We start from the raw sequence: 11473 nt of genomic DNA, 5'->3' as shown, positions 1-11473 counted from the left end.
TCTTTGTTTGTTTACTTCGTCGCACATCATTATAATAACGCCGGCTTTTGAGTTTGACTACATAGTGGGTTGCAAAACCAAACAATGTGTTGGTGATGTCATTATTTACCTATATAAAATTGTGTATCTAGTACGTAATCAATATAGGAGCTGCACCCAAATCAGTAAGTATATTTCAATTTATAATAGTGGCATTTAACTAAATTGATTTTACACTCATTCATTAATTGCACTGTAAAACTAGGTAGCAAGCGAGTTGTTTTTTACAAAAACACGTTCATTTTTTCGTTGAATATGACACTGCACACTTAAAATTAAGGACATGCTTAAGAAGTTTTAAAAATGGGTACCTACTTAGTTACTTTTTTAAAGGTTTGATGTAGGTAGGTACACACATAATAACGTAATGTAACTTGTTTGTTTATCTAATTGGATCTCAAATACCTATTTATATACCTACTTCTGCGGAGGCCTGGTTTTATCCTCCAATTCTACTGGAAATGAAACACTGTCTTATTTGCTAGGATATAATTTACTTTTCTTCAATTTTTTTATTACAAGCTTGTCCTCGTTACCCGTCAGGATCTGTAACTAATTAAAAATGTAAAACGTAAGTAATTAAAAATGTTTTTTATTGCTAAACCTTTCATTGATGAAACTATTGGAATGAGTTTTAAAAATTTGTATAACTATGTCACAGTACTAGTTTTGACTGGTTATAAGTTTTGCCTGCAACATATATACAAAAAGAAACTATAATTTCCTTTTTACAATTTTTCAAGATATTAATTTTATTGGCTGCAAATGACTGTTTTTATTCAGACAAACACACAATGCAATGAAGTAATAGACTTAATTTACGCTTAAAGTTTCATTCATTTATTATTATTTATAAAATATATAATAATGCATTTAATCGAAAGTTTTTGACATGTGAGAAAATACCATAATTATTTCCAATAACATGAAGTCTACAATTAGAAAGTTTTTTTTGTCCAAAAACATGTGTCGACGACTGTACCCCATTTTACGTTAGTATGTAGAAGTTTACATTAAAATTTAATGGTTTTCTAAGTCAAAAGTCAAGCAAAAATTGGACTGATATTGGGCACTATTTCAAGCACAATTTTTTGAGACGTAAATTGTCCGTATTTATGCAAAATGGAACCACTCGACAAATTTCGTTTTTTACTTTTATTGAAGAATACTCATTCAAAAGTGGTCTAAATTCTTATACAAACAAGAACCACATGATTTTTACGTTGGAAACAAGGTATACTAAAAGCAGAAAGGAACCACCAGCAACAACGAATAATACCATATTAAGCAAAACCGAACCACAGCACCACGGGACTGCTTTGTTCAAACAAATAAACGATATTACTATCATGTCATTTTATACAAAACAGATCCACACCTACTTGGTACCATTATACATTACACATATTTCTATTAATAACAATTATTTTTAATACACAAAATGGAACCAGGTTTCTGTGGTATGGTTATGCGTAAAATAAATACATAATTTAATTGTAATTTTTTATTTGCAAAATAAAACCACAAGCATTCGGTTCTATTATGCATAAATAAATATTGTAAAACATTCTGAAACCCATCATCGCTATATGGAACCAAATGCCTTGACTTGTTACAATGCTTCTCATCTTTAAACAACGTATTTCATTACTTAAGTGCAAAACTCCACTTTTTTAAGTAAAACGTCTAACATCTGTCAATATAAATGACATTCAGCGAAGTAGTTCGAATACGTGACGGTGTTTTTTTCCTCCGCGAAGTAAGTTCTATTGTTTTTGTTAATTACCTTTAAAATTAAATGTGAAAATGTTTAGTAATAAGTAAATAAGCAAGCAATGGGTAAGAAAAGCATTGGAGACGAACACCGAAGATAATAATGAAGATACAACGGGTAAGTAGTTTTATTTAATGCATTTAAGTACTTATTGAATCTGAGATGCAGGTACGCTTTATCCACTTTTGATTCATTCCCGATTGTGGTGTGATTTTAAGAAGATAGTTCATTAAGTACAAGAGGAATCCTCTGTGGATTTACGTATTTTAACGACAATGTCGTTGTTCACGAAGGCGCGGCGAGTCGAATTAAGAGATCATTTTGTTACGATTCATCTGTCATTGTGAGATGAAACTACTAAAGTCTAAACCCTGTTTTAAAAATAACTGTCGATGATCTAGGTAAAGATTGTCTAATCTAAAAATGAACGCCCCTCCACTGTGTTTACGCTCACATTCAAAGTACGTGTATAGACGCAATACACACAAATTGGTCTGCCTCATTGGTCGTTCAGTCCTCCAGTCCCGTCCATGCCCGAACGACAGGACTAGTTGGCCAACTAGTGCATAAATGACGCGATGCACGACAGAACGGACGTGTCATTCCGTACATAGCGCGCTCTCCCCGCCATACAATGCTAGGCACCTGAACTGATCGCCCGATTAGTTGACAAATCAGTGCGCGAGTGTCAAAGTTTGCAGTAGAATCGACGCGCGCACACATATAAAGTGGTTCAATAATTATTTGTCCTCACACATTGAAACAATTAAGTTTAGTGGAGGGGCGTTCATTTTTAGATTAGACAATCTATACCTACCTACTATTTTGGTCAAATACGTTTAGATTCAGATTCAGTACAGTACATTCAGCCACATCATTCAGCGCATATAATTATTTGTTTGATTTTAAAACTCGCGCGGCTACTGTTTTGACCGGAACAAGGCCCTAGCCTGCGAAATTCAAAATTTTAACAAGTTTATTTTTTTGTTGCGTATGATTTTTAGGGTTCCGTACCCAAAGGGTAAAACGAGACCCTATTACTAAGACTCCGCTGTCCGTCTGTCTATCCCTCTGTCTCATGAACCGTGACAGTTAGACAGTCGAAATTTCATATGTATTTCTGATGCCGCTGTAACAACAAATACTAAAAAACAGAATAAAAAAAGACGTGTGGCACTCGGGGACTGCCGCGGTAAAGCTATTGCATAGCATGCCTTCAAGCCACACCTCCGAGCCCGTCGGAGTGGAGAGCGTGAGGTTTTTTCGTAACGGAATTTCTCGATTCGGTCCCGCGCTCAAGGCTCGCGATAGAAGCTATGCAATAGCTTAATAAATATTTAAGAAGCTCCCATACAATAAGCCGTGATTTTTTTGGCGTTTTTATAGATAATGGTACGGAACTCTTCGTTGCGCGAGTCCGACTCGCACTTAGCCAGTTTTTTGTACATGGCGCATGTACATACAACATACTTAGTCGTCTAGTAGGGACACGGCTTTATAAGAACTAATAATATTTTGCTGTCGCCATATACCTACCTACGTATAAAAGCCACGCGGCTTTATTATTTTGATTTAAAGCTTTTTTTTCTTTTTATTACAGAAGATAACGAAGAACCTTATACGTCGCTGCCTCTGGAGAAGCTTTCTTCACCTTCTAGCGATATTCAGTCCATATTACATCTCATTCCACAAGATGCACAGTTTTTATAACGGTCTCATTAGTGATGATGCAATAGAAGACCACATAGATGGACTAGACACGGTGGATTTCGAAATCCAATTTGATGATAACGTCGAATAAACGTCCTATATAAGTATTATTTTATATATTTTATTAATTAAAGCTTTAATTACGATATTATAAATACATAGTTTCATTTATATCATTAAATCCCTGGGATGTGGTTCCTTTTTGTATAAGAGAAAACCTATCAATTGATAAATGTTAAAAGGAACCACATGCACATTTTCTTAATTATCTAGAAAGTTTAAGAATATTCAGAGCAAATTTATATACACATACTTAAATAAGTAATTTATCAATGAATTTAAATAAAATAAATTTTAATTTTACTTCATCTAACAGAGCTGCAAATGTTTTTGTAAATCCTTTGATATCTCAGAAGTGCGGTTTTGCTGGGTGGTTCCTTTTTGCTTAAATACGGACAATTATACCTATAGCTCGTTCGATAATCGCGCACTGAGGTGAGTATGCTGGGCGTAGAACCTACGCCCAGCATACTCACTGAACGAAGCCTATAACTCCGAAGTTATTCGAGCACTGTTTTTTCTTTTTGGGCACCGTTTGGCACTATTTGGGAACTATTTTTTGAAGTATGAATTATGTTTGAAGCGTATACAGATTCTCCGGACGGAGGTGAGTATGCTGGGCGAAACCTTCGTCCAGCATACTCATCGAACTATGGCTATAACTTCGCAAGTACAAGAGCACTATTTTTTTCCTTTGGGCACTATTTAGCACTATTTCAGAACAGTTTTTTGACATTCATGAAATATCAGGATTCCATGGTGAGTATGCTGGACGAAGGGACACATAAGGCCGGGACTCCACCAAAGCGGAGACGAGACGAGCGGAGAGGAGATGTTTTTTAAACAACCAATAGAATTGAGTTATTGACACGTCTCCTCTCCGCTCAGCTTCAGTGGAGATCGCTGTGCGGAGATGTGTAATATTTGTATGTCGCGATGGAAGCGGAGATGTGAGCTGTGCGCGGACGACGCGCAGTGGAGACGAGAGATGTGAGCGGCGTGCAGTGAGCGATGTCACCCTCCCCCCTCTCGCCCGCTAGCAACCCGCAGAACCCCGCGCGAACCCCGAAACATCTCTTCTCGCACAGCACACAGCACACCGCACACATCTCCGCTTTGGTGGAGTCCCGCGAGCTGAAAAACATCTCTTCTCGCACAGCACACAGCACACCGCACACATCTCTGCTTTGGTGGAGTCCCGGCCTCAAATTGATTTCCTTACATATTATTAGGTACCTACCTATGTAATTCAATTATTAAATACAAACTAGGTTTTACTTAGGTATATATATTTTCCTGTTTACGATTATCCGTGGTAAAAAAATGACATTGAGATATGTATGTACCTAAATGATAATATTATGTATTATGTATGTACAATGTACATACTTGCAATATTTACAGGCAACCTATCGCTAGATACTTTGGGTAGATAGGGACCTAGAGCTACGACAGATATTTTCAATTACTACCTACCTATATGTATATAAGTAGGTAGGTATGTAACTACTCATTACCTAATAAAAATTAAACAGCAAATTTGAATAAACTCTGCCCAAATTGTATATTTCACGCAGGCGTAACTAAATTAATTATAATTCAAATAAGTGGGGCGTCTGTACCCGTGTTCAATGATAGGTACCTAATTTTCATATCAAAAAAAGCTGTATTTTTTATTTTAGGTACCTATGTATACCTAGGTATTTGTATCTAAACTTATTCTATCATTTTGGCTAAATGCATACGGATAAGCGAATGGGCCCCTCTGTTCAGGTAAATCTGAAGATGAGGACAAAAACGCAGAAAAAGTCAATATTTTATTTACACATTGTTTTATTCGACATACATAACTTTGTATATCTCCAGAGTTTGTTCATGTCTGAGCACTTACACTAATTTCATCCCTACGATTTGGAAGAAACACTATACCATACAAAATACATGATTCAGATTTTCTTTGTTCGATTACCAAATAAAAAATACAAATCTACAACATGTTTGAGATCCAGAACTTCCAGAGGGGGCGGCTTCGGACACGCTCACAGACAAACACCACGCACGTACACACACACTCGCGCGCCAAAGGGACTGTATTCATTAAGCTCTGTTATTGATCATTACTCTACAATCAGTTCAAAGGTGATTCGGTTACTATAATGTCAAAATTGAATCTATTCAATAATACTCAAGTAATCTATTAAATCCATACTATATTATATTAAATTTATGAAACGACCGGGACGCGGCCACGTCTAAGCGACGTACTTTTAGACTTAAAAAATCTTCTTATTTAGTTTTCTTAAATTAATTATGTGGAATGGAATGAGGCTTCCCGCGCGCCGGCGCGGGCCGCGCTCATCTCCGCTGGACTTAACCTGCAACAACATTGCGTCACTTGACAGTTGACACTCACTGCACCCACGTCATCGCAATTCAATTACAAGTCTAGGTCATCTACAATTAATAATTTTACTATTTTGTCTTTTATTTATTACAAGTTTTATTTGTGAAAGTACTTATTTATTTGCAATTCAGATCAAAATATAAATATGAAATGGTGGCAAGGTATCGTGTGGGTGAGCACCTTAATGGAGTGAGATGACTATCGTGTCGCAGGTACGTTAGTAGGGCTGGTGCCTCTGGTTGGCGCGGCCGCCGCCGCCGCCGCGCTGCTTGCCGCCCTGGTAGCCCGCCGCCGAGTTCGACCCTAGTGGAACACGCACCTCACTACACCTGCTCGCGATTCTACACTACCCACGCACAACTTGACGAACCGACCGTCCTATTCTTTTCAATTTATTTACGAGTACAACGATATTTCAAGTGTTTCGTCAAGTTGCCGAAGGTCGTATAGACAATCGTGAGCACATAGTGAAATTGAGAAAATAAGACCAACCGATTATTATCAGCGTGTGTAAACTATTATTCGATGTAGATTGTTCATCTCCGATATGTAATACGTTTTGGTCATATCTTCCGAAATTAATTATTATTACAACAAATGTGTGAAACATTTAAGGTTTGCCGAATGCCACTCGTGTCTATATAATTTTGAGAAAATGTTCCACCTTCTGTGTTAATAAAACGTGTGAATGAGAGTTAACAAGACCTCACACTACATGCAGTCTCCGTATTTTTCGTTTCGATGGGACGAATCTAAGTTTATATACGTTCTAAATAACCAACTCTAAGCTAAGACTAATAGGAAGTAAATGCGATATTTTAATAATTTTGAAACATTTTACGTAATCCTAATGTACTCGTGCATGTTAAAACGTTAATATAAGCGCAACACAACGTACTTGAAACATGTACTTTAAATTAATGAGATAAATGCCAATCGTTATACCAAAAAATGAAGCAGGGACTATCGGTGATTAGAATGAAACATTTGATTATCGCCTCTACATCCGTAAACTGTTTCGACACGTCGACTTATCGCGATATCACGTTTGCACCTAAAGCGATAACCAAATAGTTTACAAGTCGAGCTCAGTTTTGCCAACACTAGATGGTTCAACAATTTCTCTCTTTGGAATAAAACCAGTCACACATTTTTCAATCGAAGGATCCATTTAAATGAACGATGCGGTTGGCAATACAGAGCGCACTAGGCAGTGTGGGAGTGAGGCGAGGGTCAATGGGCAGAGGCCGGTACCTTTCCCGCGAGGAGCCGCGCGCGCGCCGTAGCCTCCCTCGTACCCTCCGTACCCGCCGTAGTCTGCCCGCAACACAAAGCCGTTAATAGCGCAGTCGCCCCGAGCGTGCCAATAGCGGACCGCGCTACTTGCCAACCAATCTTAGAGGAAAGCATCTCCCAGATACCGACAAACTATGCCCCCATAGACAAAAGTACTTACTAGAGTTCGAAGCTTCGCTTCGTGCTTTCAGCAAAAATTTTGAGTTCGCAGCGTCTGCGACGTTCGGGTGCGTCCACTATTGACATGTCGAATGGCACTAACTATAAGCCCTATCGTTTCGAACAGATAGTTCGCTTGTGATAAAAGATTCTCTAAATGTGGCATTGGCGAATCATTTTAAACGATTTTTCTATTATACTATTGTTTTCATTCTTTTGAGTAAACTTAAACATTATTAACCACAAATTGTAATAAATAAAAATAAAAATTTATTCTCACTAAAATACAAATTGATAGCAAATTTTCATTTCACAAGTCAGTTGTTTTTGTCTGACCCAGTCACTAAAGAAATATTTTTCAATATCAATCAAATTGAAATGAAGGAAATTGATAAAATATTTTATTTATAATAAATAAAAATGTTAGTAGAAAGCAGAAGGCTCGTTTTAAAAGTGTCTAAATTGAATGATTACTCCGAATAAAATGAAGATTAGTGACTATCACCCTGTATGTAGTTACTGAAGTCTAGATGTTCCGTGTGGCATGCAGATGATCTGTGGGGTTGGGAGCGGGAGTTGGGAGTGGGGTAGTGGGAGGTGCGGTGTATAGGAGTGGGGCATATATGGAAACACATTGGTTTTTGGTAACAGTGCTTTATTTAAAAGCTTCATCATATCTTTATCACTTTCACAATGTCTCTCCATATATTACCCCATTTACCCAGATGTAGCATGTGGCAAGAGTATGTAAGGTAAAATAAAAATATACCAAAATAAATATAAAACTCGGGCAACGATGCTACATATGTCAAAAGTGGTATTACAAAAACACTTAATAAGATAAGGCGGTAACATATATGTACAGAACATAACCCTAGTGAAACAATGATAAAGAGTGATCGCTGGGCACCGGAGACACTAGCCAAATGGAATTTAAACAAATGCAAAATCAGCCAAATATATATAACATAAGATTAGATTAGATTACAAATAGGAGAGTGCGAGTATGTCGCCCCGTTCACTACACATTATCTCGATAGAATATCAATGTAAATACGTAGCTATGATAGAAAAATAAATATTTTCTAAGCACTAAGGTATACCTAACGTTCACTGTACGTCGATAGGAGGCATCTCAGGGACGGAGTCTCCTCATTACACGCTAAGCCTAGCGCGGGCGGGGCGCCGCGGCGCCCGGCCGGAGCCCGGCGCTGCTGCGGGGCGCCGCCGCGCCCGCCCGCCTTACGTCTACATTTACATTCTACTATCAGGTAACATCAGTCGAGGTAATGTGTCGGTGAGAACGCGCCTAGTGCTGCTTGCCGCGTTTACCGTAATTCGGGTATCCGGAGTAATCGTAACCACCGTAGCCGCCGTAGCCGTCATAGCCGTAGCCGCCGTAGCCCCCGTAGCCGTCGTAGCCGCTGCCGTAGCCGCCCTGGCCGTAGCCGTAGCCGCCGTAGCCCTGGTTGCCCCAGGCCTGGCCGCCGTAGCCCCCGCGGCCGCCGCGCCCCCCGCGCGCGCCGCGCCCCCCGCGCCCGCCGCGCGCGCCCATCGCGCCGGGGCCGTCCGGCTTCGGCGTCGCTCTCTTCACGTCGACCTGCAACACGCGTCAACCGTTAATATGACTATTTACATGTCACATAATTTATGCGATTGCGTTCTATACGATTCAAGAAAAGATGAAGAAACTAATAAATTACCTCTTTGCCAGCGATGGTCTGTTTGGGAGTCTTGAGAAGTTCGTTCACCACCTGCTCAGACTCGAATGTGATGAAACAGAAGCCTTTCCTTTGATTCTTCGTTTTATCGAATGGCATCTCGACATCCACTATCTGTAAGACATGATTCGCTTAGAGATCTATTTAAAAATAAACAAATATAATAAATTTTAAGTTTTTGTGTCAGTGGCCCGGGTTCATCTGCAGCAATGTGTTAGAAAATTTCAATCTCACCAATTCCGGTATTTTCATCATTAAACATGTATCTATAAATGTGTTGGGTGGGTGTTAATTTCAAAACACATATTTACCGTGCCAAAATTGCCAAAGAAGTTCTTGATCTCATCATCTGAGATTTCACTGCTAAGTCCACCGACAAAGATCTTTCCGTGGCGGGCTTTGGCTTTCTTTGGATCCACTTTCTTGTTGTTGATGGTGTGGTCCCCGGCGGCCATGACCTTGTCGATCGAGTCTGGGCTTTTGAACACGATAAAGGCGAACCCTCGTGATCTGCCAGTGTTGGGGTCAGTCTTGACATTGATGCTTTCAATTTCTCCATAGGCGCTGAAGTGTTCACGTAATTCCTCTGCAAAAAAGTCTTAATGTAAACCTTGTTTTGTATAGTATTATTCATAATTAGTAATAATATTAACTTCAGTTTTGTGGGTAAAGGTTGTCTTCAAATCTATCAGAAGCAGAACTGATATGTTCATCATTTTAATTAAATATTTTATTTAGAATTATTCATGTTTTAACGAATAAATGTTGTTATATGAAATCAACTTACTGTCTGTTGTTTCCCAGCTCAATCCACCGACAAAGAGTTTTCTGTAATTACACAAAATAGAGTGAACATGGGTCATCAACAGTACGACAAATGTGCCGCGAAAAGAAACTGACTTAAACATTACAATTTAAAATTATAAAATATTACTATAAACTATGCAGTACTTGTTTTCAGTACTTTACAGCTACTTTTTTAGTCAACAAAAATAAAAACAAACTCCAAGCACTGCAGCAAAGCAAATTGAGAAACCTGTAAGTTACAAAAAAATTATCTCCAAAATTTTAACATTAAGACAACGAGAATATGATACAAGAATGTTACAGTTTAACGCAAGATTTGAAATTGGCAAGAGTGAGGGCCCAAAGTTAAGTGGCCGAGACAATGGTAACTAGTCAGTTTGGTCGAGTTTACTTTAGTGTGAGCCCAGCGGATATATACCATGACGTCCTCCGGCGGCTGCTGCGGCGGCGGCGCAGGCTCACACCTGCAGAGAGACAGGGCGTTAGTAGCGCTCCAAACTGACCGCGAGAGCGAGCCCTCGCACCTATTTCCACTACCACCGATTTAAAATCTTGCAAAATATACTCTCAATAAACCGTTAAAAAGAACGGTCCACGCCCGTTCATTAACCGTAACATTCGAACCACAAGTCGTGCGAAAAAACTGATGCGCAAAATCGATAACGGGACTGTGCCGGTGGAGTGAGGAGGGACGCGCGAAAGACGCCATTTTACATCGTGCGCCATCAAATTGATTTTACATGAACTTAACCTGCGAATTATCTGAAATGAAAACTATAATGTCCAGGACTAAATTTAATTCGCGAACATACCGCTGCAAAAACAGAAATAGTCAATTTGGAATAGATCTTAAAGATTAAAGTGGATTAAAATGGCCGATACGTTAAAATGCCGGACCGCCGCCGCCATTGCGGCGAATGAATAATGTACTGCAAAATAAGTTGAAAACAAAGAAAAAGAGATTAAAACCGCATAAAAACTTTGAAAAACATTGCTTTTTAGTAAAACTAAACAACAATATAGGAATATCTAAGTATAAATTATAAATCAATACCTGTCGTCATCTCGCCCCGGGGCATCGGCACTGTTTTGTTCTAATCCACCATCACCTCCACCGTTTTCCGCGTTTCCATTTACTTGATTTTCAGTAACGTCTTGTGCAAAGTTAACGATATTAGCCATGACTTATGAATAGACTTAAATTAACAATAAACTAAAACTAAGGTCTACACACGACCTTCAGTAACGAATGCCAAACGCAGAAGAAAGATGGAGTGACGAAGGAAGCGTAGGGTGAGTCGGCGCGAAACCGATTTTCATGTTGGTAATCCTGCAGGAAAATACGCTTCGCGTTGTGCGTTGTAATCCCCACCTTAAAATTAACCAATGAAATGTAAGCCGGGCTTGGGGTCAATGGCATCATTTTGTATCAACAAGAATAGCAAATAGCATGTTACACATATCAGACAGAGATAGATGTTAATTTACGGAATCAATACTTTG

At 38.9% G+C, this 11473-nt stretch overlaps 1 protein-coding gene, 1 long non-coding RNA gene and 1 other non-coding gene across 4 annotated transcripts; all 3 read right to left on the bottom strand.

Annotated features, from left to right (window-relative positions):
• Positions 1-610: 610 nt before the first annotated feature.
• Positions 611-4782, bottom strand: LOC149488181 (uncharacterized). The gene is made up of 2 exons (XR_016315624.1): positions 4366-4782; positions 611-643 (listed from the first exon to the last, which is right to left on the bottom strand). It is a non-coding gene; the product is annotated as an uncharacterized LOC149488181 (long non-coding RNA).
• A 605-nt stretch (positions 4783-5387) lies between these two features.
• On the bottom strand, positions 5388-11253 carry sqd (RNA-binding protein squid). 2 transcript variants are annotated; one of them, XM_089695341.1, is made up of 8 exons: positions 11025-11253; positions 9951-9991; positions 9475-9749; positions 9146-9277; positions 8775-9042; positions 7242-7304; positions 6168-6290; positions 5388-5958 (listed from the first exon to the last, which is right to left on the bottom strand). In XM_089695341.1, the coding sequence occupies exons 1-7, from the start codon at positions 11150-11152 to the stop codon at positions 6205-6207; spliced, it is 993 nt and encodes a 330-aa protein (XP_089551467.1). In that variant the 5' UTR covers positions 11153-11253; the 3' UTR covers positions 5388-5958; positions 6168-6204. The 2 variants fall into 2 exon arrangements, with proteins under 2 accessions (XP_089551467.1, XP_089551468.1); XM_089695342.1 differs by lacking the exon at positions 7242-7304.
• On the bottom strand, positions 9815-9884 carry LOC149488180 (small nucleolar RNA snR61/Z1/Z11). Its single transcript, XR_016315672.1, has one exon. It is a non-coding gene; the product is annotated as a small nucleolar RNA snR61/Z1/Z11 (small nucleolar RNA).
• Positions 11254-11473: the final 220 nt, after the last annotated feature.

This window comes from Colias philodice, chromosome 5, assembly GCF_061535455.1.
Source record: "Colias philodice isolate Cphi_HAF_F1 chromosome 5, ilColPhil1 Martin Lab GWU primary, whole genome shotgun sequence".
Taxonomy (NCBI): Eukaryota; Metazoa; Arthropoda; class Insecta; order Lepidoptera; family Pieridae; genus Colias; species Colias philodice.
The sequence above is the reverse complement of the archived record's forward strand: the minus strand, read 5'-3'. Positions and strand labels throughout refer to the sequence as shown.

Bases quoted from the DNA above. Each gene is read 5' to 3' on its own strand.
- sqd (XM_089695341.1), bottom strand. From the start codon at position 11,152: ATGGCTAATATCGTTAACTTTGCACAAGACGTTACTGAAAATCAAGTA. The intron at 9,750-9,950 runs GTAAGTTGATTT...ACTTTTTTGCAG, and splicing joins GAGCTGGGAAACAACAGACA to AGGAATTACGTGAACACTTC. The intron at 7,305-8,774 runs GTAAACGCGGCA...TGTTGCGGGCAG, and splicing joins CTCCGGATACCCGAATTACG to ACTACGGCGGGTACGGAGGG.